Raw genomic sequence first — 14,183 nt, 5'->3', positions numbered from 1 at the left:
GATTTCCAGACTTTTCTTACTTTTGTGCGACTTGTAACATTTTAGCACTAAAGATTTATTGCATGAGGACTGTCTTGTCGGCTGCCGCATCGAAAGATAAAAAGCAAAATTTGTTTTGCGAAATGATTTTCAAACAGGCTGCATGGGATGCATTCGCACAGCCGAAGCGGTTCGATGTGAAGCCCGAGCGCTTCCTCTGTCTCTCGGTCGCTCGGTGAGAGAGTGAGAGTGGGAAGGAGAGGTGGGTGCATAGACTGAGAGGGACAGAGAGCGCGAGTTATGATAGAACAGAGCAGTGACCAATAGAATAGCAGAGGGGTGGGGCTGAGGATTTCTCACCGTTCTGCATGGGCCCTTAAAGTTTGTTTGTTCGCTGAATGCGGCGTGTGATGAAAACGTGTTACTGATCCCGTTCGGCAATAATCAGATGAATCTGATTTGGGACATTTGATACATTCTTTGGACTTTCGAGACGCCGATAGTTGCCATTACGCACGAAACTCCGTTGATCGACCTACTTTTAACACCGTTGCCTTGAGGAAAGAACGACTTGGTTAGAAGCGGTGCACTTGCAATCATCCAGGGGCTGAATTACAGCAACTTTAATGCCAATCACAAACGAGGATACGCGATACGCGCTGAAACATCAAGCCACTGGAAAGGCTTTGGAAGACCTTTGGCAGAGAGTTTGGCTACCCGGACACTTTTCGGCGAATTGCAACTTTTGAGCGCCAGTTTGATGCCCAGAAAGATCAAAAGATACGGTTGGTCTTTCGAAAGAGAAATTGACATTCCTGTAGTGGCCAAGTTAAGCTCTAACGTAGCCACCAGATGGTTGCTAAGAAGGGTTAAACTGTATCTAAAGGGAGTTGGAAAATCCAGCCTTTCTTCCACACGGATCAACTCATTGGGTGGGAGCAGCAAGAGAGACAAGAGTCCCCAGCAAATCAGCGGCTAATTGATTAAAGAGACTTCATTTGAATAGGGGGCTGGCAAGGTGCCAATCGCCTTTCAGAGGACCCCCTCCACCCCCCTCCCATGATTAATCGCGAGGCATTATTGATAATCATAACAGGACACATGCGCGGTGGATGGGCTCGATTTCCGTAATTTTGAGCAGATTTGATAGTAATTTTTTATTCTTTCGTGGCTGATGCGTGAGCCAGCATGTCGCGGAGGAAACAAGCGAAGCCGCAGCATTTCCAGTCCGACTCGCAGCTGGTCCTAACCGAGCACAATGGTGAGTTCAAGCCCTTATTACACACATAAACTCGCGCTGCACTTTTTTTTTTTTTTTTTTTTTACAAAAAAAGGATTTCTAACTTTATTTTTTTATTATTTTTCTTTTAACGTATTTAGACTGACTCCCCTTGTTTTTAATCTCAGATAAGGAATTGATTCTCGTATTCTCTCTATAGCTATATTTGTGCTACTGAATGGACCCGCTGTAGGAGCTCTATTATTTAAGTACAGTTCAAAAGTTTTAGACTACTCAAAACTATCACTTTGCGCTAAAACAAAACACGTCTCATCTAGTACTGTATGATTCTAAGAATCCCTTTATTCCATTCTCGTGTTTTATTTTTATTTTTTTAAGTCGGTCTAAAGTTGATTTATGAATGAAAGTATAATATAGGCGAAGTTCGCGTTTCATTATTAAACGTTTTAAAAACTTCACCAGCATTCACTGGTGAAAGTTAAAGCTCATAGAATTAGTTTTGTTCTGGCCCGTTTAAGTTGCCCACACAAGTGGGGATTCGCATGGTTTCAGCCTTTCCCCCTCCTCCCCTCTTCTGTAGGATATTGCATCTCTAGACTTCAGCAGCGCCAAAACCCAGACTGAAACAACATAAAACGTATTAATTACACGATTCTTTTTCTTTTGTATATAGTTTTACACCATGTTATCTCAGTGAGCAGCTGTGCCTATCACACTCCGTTATCGAAAATTATGTCATGCGACCTTAACGCTGGAGGAGGATACGTCGGCGAAACTTATTTTCTTAAAAATATTCTTTGTATTGTATTTGTATTTGTATTTGTATTTGTATTTGTAGTAGCTAATGAGTAAGAACAATAAAACTGAGCTAGCGTGTAGTCACGGGCGATCGGACAACGAAATCACATAATCTCATGTAATCGAGCTTTTCCATTATGACTTCACACTTATATAATTTAAACGCTTTTTGCGTCATATTAATTTTTGCTGTACCTTCTCATACATTAGAGGGGTATCGAAAATTTACACCAATGTGTAATCTCGTTCGTTTGCTTTTACTTGAGTTTTAAAATAAGTTTTATGATCAAGAGCTGACTTGCTAGTAGCCCGTGCCATGTAGCTAGTTTCCGACACACTGTCCCACACTGTGACTAAACTCATCTTTCATACAGTGCCTTGTCAGCTTTTAAAACGTATAGGCTATTTACCACACACATTCCGCGCTTTTCGAACTACAAATAAGAGTGCAAAATATTAGTAAATGTATTATAAAATTATCATTTTCTTTGGACATGTAAAATAACGATATAACAAGCCTGATTATATATGAATGATTCTTTTTTCCTCCTAATATGCTCCCGTACTAAATGTAGTCTTTCACAATTCAATAGTTTTCAGTGTGTGAACATTTTTGTTTCTGAAGTCTCACTACAGGTTTTGCAACAGTCACTGACTACACATTTTAAACCTGTTCTTGTTTTACTACTTTAAAACTGCATTTATCAAAGGCCGTCTCACGTCCCATCGAGCTATAAAAAGAATTTAAAGGGCATACTGAACATTCTGACCAGTAAAGTGTCTTACTTGAACCGTTTTAAAACGGGGTGTTTCGGGGGAACTGTCCTATCTCTTGCTTAACTCAGCGTTTTGTAGGCTATCATGTTTCTGATTAGAATGGGACCTTTGAAGAGGTAAGGGTTTTGTTCCATATCGAAACTAGATCCAAATCATTTTCTTCAATTTATTTTTTATTCTGCTTTCAGTTAAATCCATTTTCAATATTCCGTTGTGGAACATGTGACGAATTAACAGAAGTGACCTACTTATAGCCTACCGTTAATGCAAAAAGGAAAGTTAGTAGGCTATAGAAATATAGCACACCGTTATTTTAATGACCGTTCTACGGCAATCTTTAGGTAAAATGCATAACGATTATTGGCACAACACGACTATTAGCTCTCTAATATTGCAGTAAACATCAACGTTATTTTACGCCCCTCCTCTTCACTTTTAATCTGAGGTTATAAATAAAAATAAATGTTTTTCGTTACAGATCATGGGCCGCTATAGACACCAGTTGCTTTTAGTGTCACAACTTAAGTTTCAAAGACCTTCCTTAAACTTACAATATGTGTAGCGTATGTTTGCTAATGAGAAAAAATACATACATCAGTGATAATCGTTAAAACATAAGATTATTAATATTACATTTTTTCTTCCTGTTTGTTAAAAAAAAAGATCGATTTTCGCGTTTCTGTGTGTTGAGATGCAATACTTAGTACATCCCCTTATTTTAACATATATCTATTTTAATTTGTAGAGAACGTAGATGTACAGAAATCAGCTCGGTGTTATTAAAAATTAATACGAGAACAGGCCTAGATTTACATAAGCAGTTGTTTGGCGACTTACGTGCGAAGGGCATTCATAGGTGAATTTTATGTGATTAATGCTAGAATTTCAGAAACGGGAAAGAAAACAGATTTTCAAAATCATGGCATTGCTGGATTTTCCCTTTTCAATTTAATAAAGAAGTGAATGGCAATGTTTGTCAACCGCTGTCAGCTGACCAAGTTCACATTTTCACCAAATACAGCTCATTCAAAGCAAGAGGTGAAGGCATAACCTGTATGTCAGTTGAGAAATTTATTTCTTCATGACTTAAGCATTGCTTGGTAACTTTTCTTCCTTAACCTCTGGTGTAAATCAGGTCTTAAGTACAGATAAACTTCCTTGGTGTCTTCTCACTTGAGAAAAACCTAATTTTCTCCCTACGCTTTGCGGCCTGTGTGAGGTATTAGAAAGCAGTATTACGGCTAGACTGAGGTGAGGAGTCTGTCCCTGTTGGCCTGTCACTGAGGGTGGGATGTGGGGCTTTTTTAACCTTTGCCAGGCTCACTCTGTGGGGAGGCGAGGAGAGATCAGGTCACGGTGTGTTCATGTGTACCATGTCTCTGACCTCCACCATGCTGTGCTATAGCCAGCCAAACAGGGACTCTTACTTTTTTCTGGGATGGTGTGTGTGTGTGAGGAGGTGGGGGTGATGTGGATTGAGATCAATGTGGCTGCTTTCCCCTTTCACCTCAGCAAATTTGCCACACACCCACCCAGAGAGATTGTCAGGGAGGTCCCCCCCTTCTAAAACACAAAAGCATTGCAAACAACAGAGATTTTGTAACTTGTCATTATGCCAGTGTTATTGTAGTGAAAGTTTTGGAAGTGGATTTTTTAGTTTTCTCTAGTTTTCCCTCTCAAACTCGTCCTTTTAAGAGCATGTCATAAGGAAGAGGGCTCGGGGACCAGCAGAGAAGCCTTTCCCAGGCACACCATCTAGTGTTCAGTAGGAAGTTTTCTATGGCTTGGGAGAGAAAGTGAGGGAGGGACGCTAAGGGAAAGCAGGAAAGTTGAGGGCGGGTGGAAGATAGTAAGGGACACACAAGGAGGTTCTGAGTGAATGGTAACTCACTCTTCGAAGTCACAACTAGCAAGGCGCCTGCAGCTGAGAAAAGTAACGTAGACATTACAAATTATTCTCATGTATGTTTATCCTCTCTTTTTTTCTAGCCATTCTTTTTTACTTACCACATCACCAATTTTCTCTCTCTTTTCTCTGTCTTGATTTGCTTGGGATGAGATTTTTGACCTGCTCTGTAGCATGCTGAATGATGACCCAAAGCCATCACACTGTAAAGAACTGTTCTCATCAAAACTAGCTCTGCCTCACTAATTTACAGCTCAGCACACAGCTGTGCACAGCGTACAATAGCGTTCACAAACTAGCATCGTTTCTTGCTTTCCATGTACTTTAGAGTGACTACGTATAGACACACATCTGGCTTTGTAAGCTGCCATTTCACAATGTCGTTTGAGTAAAATTAAATTCTCCAATATCAATGTTTTTATAGTTGAGAAATGTGTTTTAAAATTCATTTCAATTGGCTAATATTGTTTTTAAACTGAAATTAATTATTTAAAATGATAATTTATTAATTTATTTGTTTCAATTTTATTTTATTTGTTTTTGGGCATGCTGATGTATAATTTTTATTTTTATCTATTTACTTTTTGTACCAGTGTTTACATGCAGAATATAGCGCATGCTTTATTTACAGGTCAAAGATTGTATCAAAATGTCTCTTTGGACAGATATGTCATAATTAATTTCATCATTCACATGTCAGATAATGATCGTCAAATCATTGTTTTGGAAATTGATAGCTTTAAAGTCAACATTCTAGAATACGTATTTTCTTTTAAATCTCTAAATATATTGATGAAATTAATAATTTTAAACTTTTTGTAACATTTGAATAGTCCACAGTGATGTAACCTTTGAATATCCATTTGTAAAGATATAATATCATCTTCTGTGCATAGCAATTTACGCTTTTTCCCCCCCACTAGTTCCCTCTTAAACTTGTCCTGTTAAGAGCATGTCATAAGATTTGAGGATGAGGGCCCCAGAAATTTATTTTTGAATTCTTTTCAAAGACTTTTGCTGTTGGTCATATTTTAGTAAGTCTCTTGCGATACATATTTACTGAGGAAGAGAAAAAAACGGTTGTTTGTATTTTTATTTTGTGATGAGATTAGTTACTGAAATTTGGTCCTCAACCAAAAAGGGACCTCAACAGGTTGCACTGAATACATTTAAGTTGTTTCATTTTTGGACTGAATTGTTATTATGTTATATGATTGTAGATTAAAAAAATGACTGTTAGTGTGTAGTATTTTTTTTGAAATATATATATATATATATGTAATATATATAAAACGACAAATAATTTGTTCTAATAAGCAGTGTGGTGTGATTTACGTCAATCCTTAATTTCTTCCCAAGTAATCTTTTTACCTACTCCCATGCTATATTCATTATTTTCCCTTTCATTAACCTCACCTCAACAGACTTTTAATATTAAAAGTTTTTCATCAAAAAAGTTGACTTTTTCCCGTCTGGGCAACACATCGTTTGTGTGAGACACGGCTTTACTGTCATGGCAACTTTAACGTTATCTGATGTTCCAGCTCAGAGAGAGACAGGGGGAAGATAATCCCTGAATTAAACAGGATCTGCTTTAGAGCCAGCCGTGATGAGCAGGCTGGGCCCTCGCCCCTCTCCCCTGCTCTGACACTCCCATGCTGGGGAACAATGGGGAGCCATCCTGTCTCTCCACAGGGCTGGGACACACTTCTTGCAGGGGTTTCATTTGCAAATGAATCTCCACGATGATGAAAATGTTGAGAGCGAAGCCCCACAATGAGTGGGACTCATAGAGAATTGCAATTTGTAAATCAACTTGTATGTTAAACAGCATGATTTTTGAGGGACAAAAAGAGAGGAGGTGGGGTGAGAAAGAATGAGGAAACTGGAGAAAGGCCACAGCCCTAAAAGAACGGAGGGAGGGAACAGAACAGTTTTTCTCGCTTTCTTTTGTAAATGCTTATGGTTCATTTTCTGGAAAAAGTCCCAACCTGTTCCACTGTATAATTTGAATAAAAATCATCATGCGTTCTGGCATGTGATATTATTACTGTACACTTACTAACTAACGCTTGTTTAATCAAGCAAAGAGTTTCTTGCTTAGCCAAATGTTCATCGGTTGTTTACTTTTTTTATTTTACATTTATTTTACATTTTACATGATTGCATTGAAAATGCTGCATAAATGATTACCTAAAAATGTAATAATTATTTACTATTCCAAATCATTTAAAAACAATTCTCTGTATCAGGATGATTATGCAATTACTTCATTCATGCTTAGCCTGGTATGAGTGAATTTCAGTGCTCCTGTAGAGTGCGCAGCAATCTGAATGCCAAAGGCTTACTTGTTCCTGTCAGATCCTGATTGCAGGCTGACTGGATACAAATTAGTTTAGTGACAGGGATAACCTGTCCAAGATGCCTGCAGTTGGTTGAAAATGAGCAAAGTTGACAGCAAATTGAAAGTCTAATAAGTCCTTCAAATGGTTGATTTGTGCCTAGTGGACATGTAGACATTGAGGAGTATGAAATATTGGAAATCAATGGCCCTCTATGAAATTTCATTAGGGCCCATTGTTCTCAGTTCATAGTATTTTTATGTTTTGATGGATTATCTGAAGAAAATGATTACCTAAGGTGGTTGAATTGATGGGACTTTGATACACATCTTCAAAGATCACTTTTAAGCAGTATTGTAAAAGTGCTATTGATTTTGTCTCTTTTCTTATCCTGTTTCATCATAGCTCTACATAGTGTGGAGGCCTTTTCCTTGGTCCTATTTGGTATTTGTTTCTTTTTTGATGGTTGTTTTTTGAACGTATGATGGGGATAAGCATTAAACTGATTAACAGAAGATTAACAACAAAAGAATTTGAACAGATAAAGCTGCTTCTTCAGATACAAAACATCTCTAATCACTAATCCCCCTGTTCCCCCTTCTTATTTTCCTCTGCAGGGGACACAGAGACCAACCCGGACGACTCCCCCTGTAAAGACTCGGGTGCCCATGTCTGCAGCAGATGTTGCGCAGAGTTCTTTGAACTATCGGATCTTGAACAACACCAGAAGAATTGCACTAAGAATCAATTAGTTCTAATTGTGAATGAAAATCCAGCGTCTCCTTCCGGAACCTTCTCCCCAGGCTCCTCTCCTCATAATCCTGATGAGCAGATGAATGATACAACTAATAACGCAGATCAAGCAGAGTTGACCGACCTTTTGGAGCAGAACGTAGTTGACAAAGAGGAGGCCATGGACACGGAGATGTCAGGAGTCTCTGTACCCCATAATGATGGAAGTGGACGTATGGCAGGGGGCAGCCCGCTCAGTGGCGTTGGGAGCAGCCATGGAGCTCTAGGCAGCACTGGGTCCAATCTGGGGAGCTCTGTCATCTCTGCCTCACTACCTCAGCTGGGTAACTTGACTGAGCTGGGCAACTTTTCCATGATCAACAGCAACGTCATTATTGAAAACCTACAGAGCACCAAAGTGGCCGTGGCCCAGTTCTCTCAAGAGACCAGAGCAGCAGGAGGGCAAAGGGTGGCTGTGCCAGCCCTCATGGAGCAGCTTTTGGCCCTACAGCAGCAGCAGATCCATCAGCTACAGCTCATCGAGCAGATTCGTCACCAGATTCTTCTGCTAGCCTCACAGTCACCTGAGCTCCAAGCACCACCTAGTTCTTCCCCTGTGACTTTAGGTTCAGGTACTAGCCCGCTAACCACTCTTAGTTCCCATTTGTCTCAACAGTTGGCAGCTGCTGCAGGGTTAGCACAGAGCATAGCTAGCCAGTCTGCAAGCATTAGCAGTTTGAAACAGATGGCTAATGTTGTGCAGCTACCTCAGAACAATTCCAGTGTGGGAGAGTCATCTCAAAAACTTGGAGCACCAGGTCCAGCTACAGTTAACACCCAACCTTCAGAAAAGAGGCCAGGTAATGCAGGAAGCTTGCATCCTCAGTTAGGAAATCCATCACTTGCGAAGTCATCCACACCAGCCTTTGCAATGGGAAGCCTTTTGAATCCTGTGGCTAATACCCTTCTACCTCAGCCCCCACCAGGCAACCCAATATTCTCCAGTGCACTGCCCAGTGTCGGTACCACAGTTGAGGATCTCAACTCACTGGCTGCACTTGCTCAGCAAAGAAAAGGCAAGCCACCTAATGTCTCCTCTTTTGAACCGAAGACTAGCTCTGAGGATACATTTTTCAAGCATAAGTGCAGGTTTTGTGGCAAGGTGTTTGGCAGTGACAGTGCTTTGCAGATTCACTTACGTTCTCACACAGGGGAGAGGCCATACAAATGCAACATATGCGGCAACCGCTTTTCCACCCGTGGTAACTTGAAGGTTCATTTTCAGCGTCATAAAGAAAAGTATCCACACATTCAGATGAACCCATATCCTGTCCCAGAGCATCTAGACAATATTCCTACAAGTACTGGCATTCCATATGGTATGTCTATGCCTCCTGAGAAGCCAGTGACTAGCTGGCTTGATAGTAAACCTGTTCTGTCTACTCTGACATCGTCTGTTGGCATGTTACTTCCACCAACTATACCAAGCCTGCCTCCATTCATCAAGAAGGAAGAGAATAACTCAGTGGCTATAAGCAGCCCTTCTCATTCCGCGAAAAGCGACTCAGGTCCTGCTGATGCACCCATGAAGAACACAGATAGTGTGTTGGAAGAAGGGGAGAGCACAACTCTGCCTACCTCAAATGAAAAAGTTGAAGAAATCAACCATTCGTCCAGTTTAATCACAAACATGAGCTCTGCAGTGGAGGGTACCATTGAGTACACCACCTCCAACAGCCCTCCGATGGCCACTAACCCACTCATGCCCCTGATGTCAGAACAGTTCAAAGCTAAGTTTCCTTTTGGGGGTCTGCTCGATCCTCTCCAAGGTTCAGAAACATCGAAGCTTCAGCAACTTGTTGAGAACATTGACAGGAAAGTGACAGACCCTAATGAGTGTGTTATCTGTCATCGTGTTCTTAGTTGCCAGAGTGCACTCAAAATGCACTACCGCACACACACCGGGGAGAGGCCTTTCAAATGTAAAGTGTGTGGTCGTGCCTTCACCACCAAGGGCAACCTCAAGACTCATTACAGTGTCCATCGAGCTATGCCACCACTGAGGGTCCAGCATTCTTGTCCTATTTGCCAGAAGAAGTTCACAAATGCTGTGGTACTTCAGCAGCACATTCGCATGCACATGGGTGGCCAGATCCCTAACACCCCTCTTCCTGACAACTACCCAGAATCCATGGGATCTGACGCTGGCTCGTTTGATGAGAGAAACTTTGATGATCTTGACAACTTCTCTGATGAAAACATGGAAGGAATCGAGGATGGACCAGACAGCAGCATTCCAGACACACCAAAGTCAGTTGATGCATCTCAAGACAGCCTCTGTTCATCCCCTACTCCACAGGAGTTGTTCGGCATGGAGAGCCATGAGAAGAGTGCCAACCAGGGCGTAGAAGAGGAAGTGCAGTGTGACCAAGGGAAATCAGTGGAGAACGGAGTAATGGAAGGAGACAGATTCACAAATGACTCCTCTTCACTTGGAGGCGACATCGAAAGCCCAAGTGCCGGAAGTCCAGCTGTCTCTGAATCTACCTCTTCCATGCAAGCTCCGTCACCCTCTAATGGTACTAACCAACAGCAAAAGTCTCCTAGTCTGGAGGATCAGCAGCACAGGGCATTGTCACTGGACCACATCAGTGCGGGTCTCATGCAGTCTCATTCTGTCAGTCCTGGAGCTCTGGATCTTACTTCAATTAACTCATCAAAAGATCCTCTTAGCATGCTTTTCCCCTTCCGTGATCGAGGCACCTTAAAGAATACAGCATGTGACATCTGCGGCAAGACATTTGCCTGCCAGAGTGCCTTGGACATCCATTACCGAAGCCATACCAAAGAGAGACCGTTCATTTGCACAGTATGCAACCGGGGCTTTTCCACCAAGGGGAACTTGAAGCAACATATGCTGACCCACCAGATGCGAGATTTGCCCTCCCAGCTCTTTGAGCCTAACACCAGTCTTGCCTCAAGCCCAACTCCGTCCATTCTGTCTGTTGGACCCTTGTCCTCTATGATGAAGACTGAGGTCAACGGCTTTCTGCATAGTTTTCAACCTGAAGTAAAAGACTTGCCCTCAGCACTGGTAACCTCATCTGCTTCCACCTCTCCAGTACTTTCGGCTGCCCCACCACGGAGGACGCCTAAGCAGCACTACTGTACCACTTGTGGGAAGACATTTTCTTCCTCCAGCGCCCTGCAAATCCACGAGAGAACCCATACGGGAGAGAAGCCCTTTGCTTGCACCATCTGTGGACGAGCATTTACCACCAAAGGAAATCTCAAGGTAATTACTGCTTTATATAACATGAAAATCATTTTCTCTGTTTTTATGAAATACATTAAATGACCATTTTACTTGATGTTGTTTTGCTATTCATGTTTGCGAAAAGCCAGCCAAAATAGGTATTGACCGCATAAACAAGTATTGATGGGGAAAAATAAGTAGAATTCTTTGTGAATAATAAGACCAGGGAAAGTGTAAAGCACAAGCACATATAAAAAAATACACCAGCATTGCAGAAAGAGAATAATGTTTGTGTGTCTACATACATATATATGGTAGCTATACAGAAGGTATACAGAATTAATAAAGAGGAAGTGGAAATGTTGAGTCATCCAATTAATATGAATATTTGGGCTGAAACCTGAGCTTGAAATTGGTGGAACATAGCCAGGAATGCTTCACTTAACAGGCTTTAACCACAGTTACCAGCGGCAACCACCCTTAGCAGTGGCACGCTCGCTATTTTTCCAGAGTTTATCTTTGATCGCAATAAATAAAAAAGCCTAGCACACAGATAAACAGAATCCTGGGGGTTTTACATGGATATGTGATTGCACTAATTTGTATAAAATGTGACTCGTAATAGGAATTTTCAGGAAGAAATGTAAATATCAAATTATAAATTTCCCTCTAAATAAATAAGTGCGTACTTTTTGTAAAATATTTAGAAGTCTGATTTCACTGCATAAAATAATTACTGCTTTGAAAAAAAAGAGTTTGAAAGGGGGAATGGGGAGTCACATAAGTAGCATAAGGATATGAAAATATGGAGGTGTAAATTTACACCTCAAATGTTCAGTGCTATTAGGGTTGCAACAATTAAGCAAGAATGTATTGCATGCTTCAAGGGTGAACTGGGGGCAACTGTCAGATACAATACTGTCCAGCACAATGAGAGTGGACAGTGCAATTTTCTCAGAACACACGTCTACCACAGGCGCTTTGTTTCATATGCAGACCACCATTCTCACTGAGTGAACGTTACAACATTTTAACCTTGTTTTAATAATTAGACAAATGCTGCTTCCAGTGGGCCTATTTTAATACTAATTATTATACTACTCCTCTTTTTCCATTGCATCATCTCACGTGTTATTCATTTTAATGTTTCCAAATTTTAAACATTGTAGCTCTCCTGATCCTTTGTTTTTACGCTCTTTAATCCCTTCGCTTCCACTTCCTTTTTTCTCTCTGTCTCACTAGGTGCATATGGGTACCCACATGTGGAACAGCGCTCCTGCACGGCGTGGTCGCAGGCTTTCAGTAGATGGTCCCATGGCTTTCCTGGGCACCAACCCTGTAAAGTTCCCCGAGCTCTTCCAAAAGGACCTAACCGGTAGGGTTGGAAACGGAGACCCGACCAGCTTCTGGAATCAGTACGCTGCTGCTTTCTCTAACGGCCTGGCCATGAAGACCAACGAGATCTCTGTGATCCAGAACGGAGGCCTGCCTCCTCCACTGTCAGGGAGTGTGGGCAATGGGGGCAGTTCTCCGATCGGAGGCTTGACAGGCAGCATGGAAAAGCTGCATAACTCTGAGCCCAATCCTGCTCTGGCTGGCCTAGAGAAAATGGCCAGCACCGAGAACGGGACTCACTTTCGCTTCACACGCTTCATGGAGGACAAGGAGATAGTGACCAACTAGAGAACCGTTTTTGTTGCGCTCATGATCAAACATGCACTCTTTAACTGGCACACACACACACACACACACACACACACACATGCTCCCGTATATGCGTCCATGAAAGAAAGAATGAAAAGCAAGAAAAAAACTATCAGCTTTTGCTTGCCATTAAGACTTTATGAAGAGGAGTTTGAAGAGAACTTGCTTTTTTTGTACAATGTACAACATGTTATAGTTTTATGGAGCTTATTTATTAGTGATTATAACCTTGCTCGAAAAACCAAGTGGAAATATTAACAGTTACTTAGTTTTTATGTTATTTTCTGTTTTATCAGCAGAGTGAATCTGTATGAGTGTTTTAAAGTGTGCTTTTGAAACTAGCTTTTCTTGGTAGAAGACTTCACCATGGCATTAAATTATTTTCTATCTGTAGTATGTGTTAACAAAACTTGATGTTCATGTAATGATTTAGAGCTTAAAAAGTGCAACGTAAGGCTGTAAATACTGTACACTTATCTGTGCTAGATGGTTTACAAGCTGTGTAGAAACTTTCCTCTGAGAAATATCAACATTTCATAAATCCAGGGACATAGGTTAGTCCTTTTCTCTCTGTCTTAGAAGTTAAAAAGAAAAAAGAAAACAAAAAAAAGTTTTCACCTCAGCTGTTTATTTAGACCTTAGTATTTTCATTTTGCTTTTTACTACATTCAGTTTTCACTCTTTATTTGTGCTTATAGGATACAAAGCATAAAAGGATGTTAGATGGCGACACGAAGAGGTCCACACACTTACGAATGGGAGGGAAAAATGCCTTGTGTGATCTTTGAGGTTTAGCTGGGCTTTCGAACTGCTGCTAGGTACTAGCGTCTTTGTTTGACATCTACTGCACATCATGTGTTGACGCGCCCTATACATTTTTTTTTTCGGATGTGGAGCAACAAATTCCTTTACAGCAATTGTACATAGTCTTACTCGAAGACAAGGTCCATCTCGGCCTGGGGACAAATGACGATAGTGTTTTTATAAATATTATATAAATATATATATATGGACTGTTACATGCACTTTCTTGAAAAGTTGGAAGATCTTTTAGGGCCCAGTTTCTCTACAGTTTAATACCTACTAACAACTACGATACTGTAATTCTTTACTCTAATAATCAAATACATCAGTTTTCCAAAAGAAAGAGTGTCGGTCTTGATGATTTATTTGTATTGTATATATATATATATATATATATATATATATATATATATATATATATATATATATATATATATATGTATATATATATATATATTTCAAGCTTATTCAACCATCTTAACTTTTTTAAATTATATGCGTATTTTTCATTTTAAAATGTTGAGTTTGCTCAGTCGATAATTCTGTTTTTAGCTCAGGCAGAATTTCTTTGGCTGATGGACTATGGATTTCTTCTCCCGACAGAGTGCATTAAACGTGTGAAATGTTAATCCAAAGTCGGTTACA

At 40.6% G+C, this 14,183-nt stretch overlaps 1 protein-coding gene across 1 annotated transcript; it reads left to right on the top strand.

The window, feature by feature from the left end:
- Positions 1-396: 396 nt before the first annotated feature.
- sall1a (spalt-like transcription factor 1a) lies at positions 397-13,875 on the top strand. The gene is made up of 3 exons (XM_073836063.1): positions 397-1,240; positions 7,660-11,069; positions 12,273-13,875. Exons 1-3 carry the CDS (start codon positions 1,168-1,170, stop codon positions 12,711-12,713), a joined length of 3,924 nt encoding a protein of 1,307 aa, XP_073692164.1. The 5' UTR covers positions 397-1,167; the 3' UTR covers positions 12,714-13,875.
- The last annotated feature ends 308 nt before the right edge of the window (positions 13,876-14,183 follow it).

This window comes from Garra rufa, chromosome 3 (genome assembly GCF_049309525.1).
Source record: "Garra rufa chromosome 3, GarRuf1.0, whole genome shotgun sequence".
Taxonomy (NCBI): Eukaryota; Metazoa; Chordata; class Actinopteri; order Cypriniformes; family Cyprinidae; genus Garra; species Garra rufa.
This window is presented reverse-complemented; position numbering and strand designations above follow the sequence as displayed.

Bases quoted from the DNA above. Each gene is read 5' to 3' on its own strand.
- sall1a (XM_073836063.1), top strand. From the start codon at position 1,168: ATGTCGCGGAGGAAACAAGCGAAGCCGCAGCATTTCCAGTCCGACTCG. The intron at 1,241-7,659 runs GTGAGTTCAAGC...TTTCCTCTGCAG, and splicing joins GGTCCTAACCGAGCACAATG to GGGACACAGAGACCAACCCG. The intron at 11,070-12,272 runs GTAATTACTGCT...CTGTCTCACTAG, and splicing joins CCACCAAAGGAAATCTCAAG to GTGCATATGGGTACCCACAT.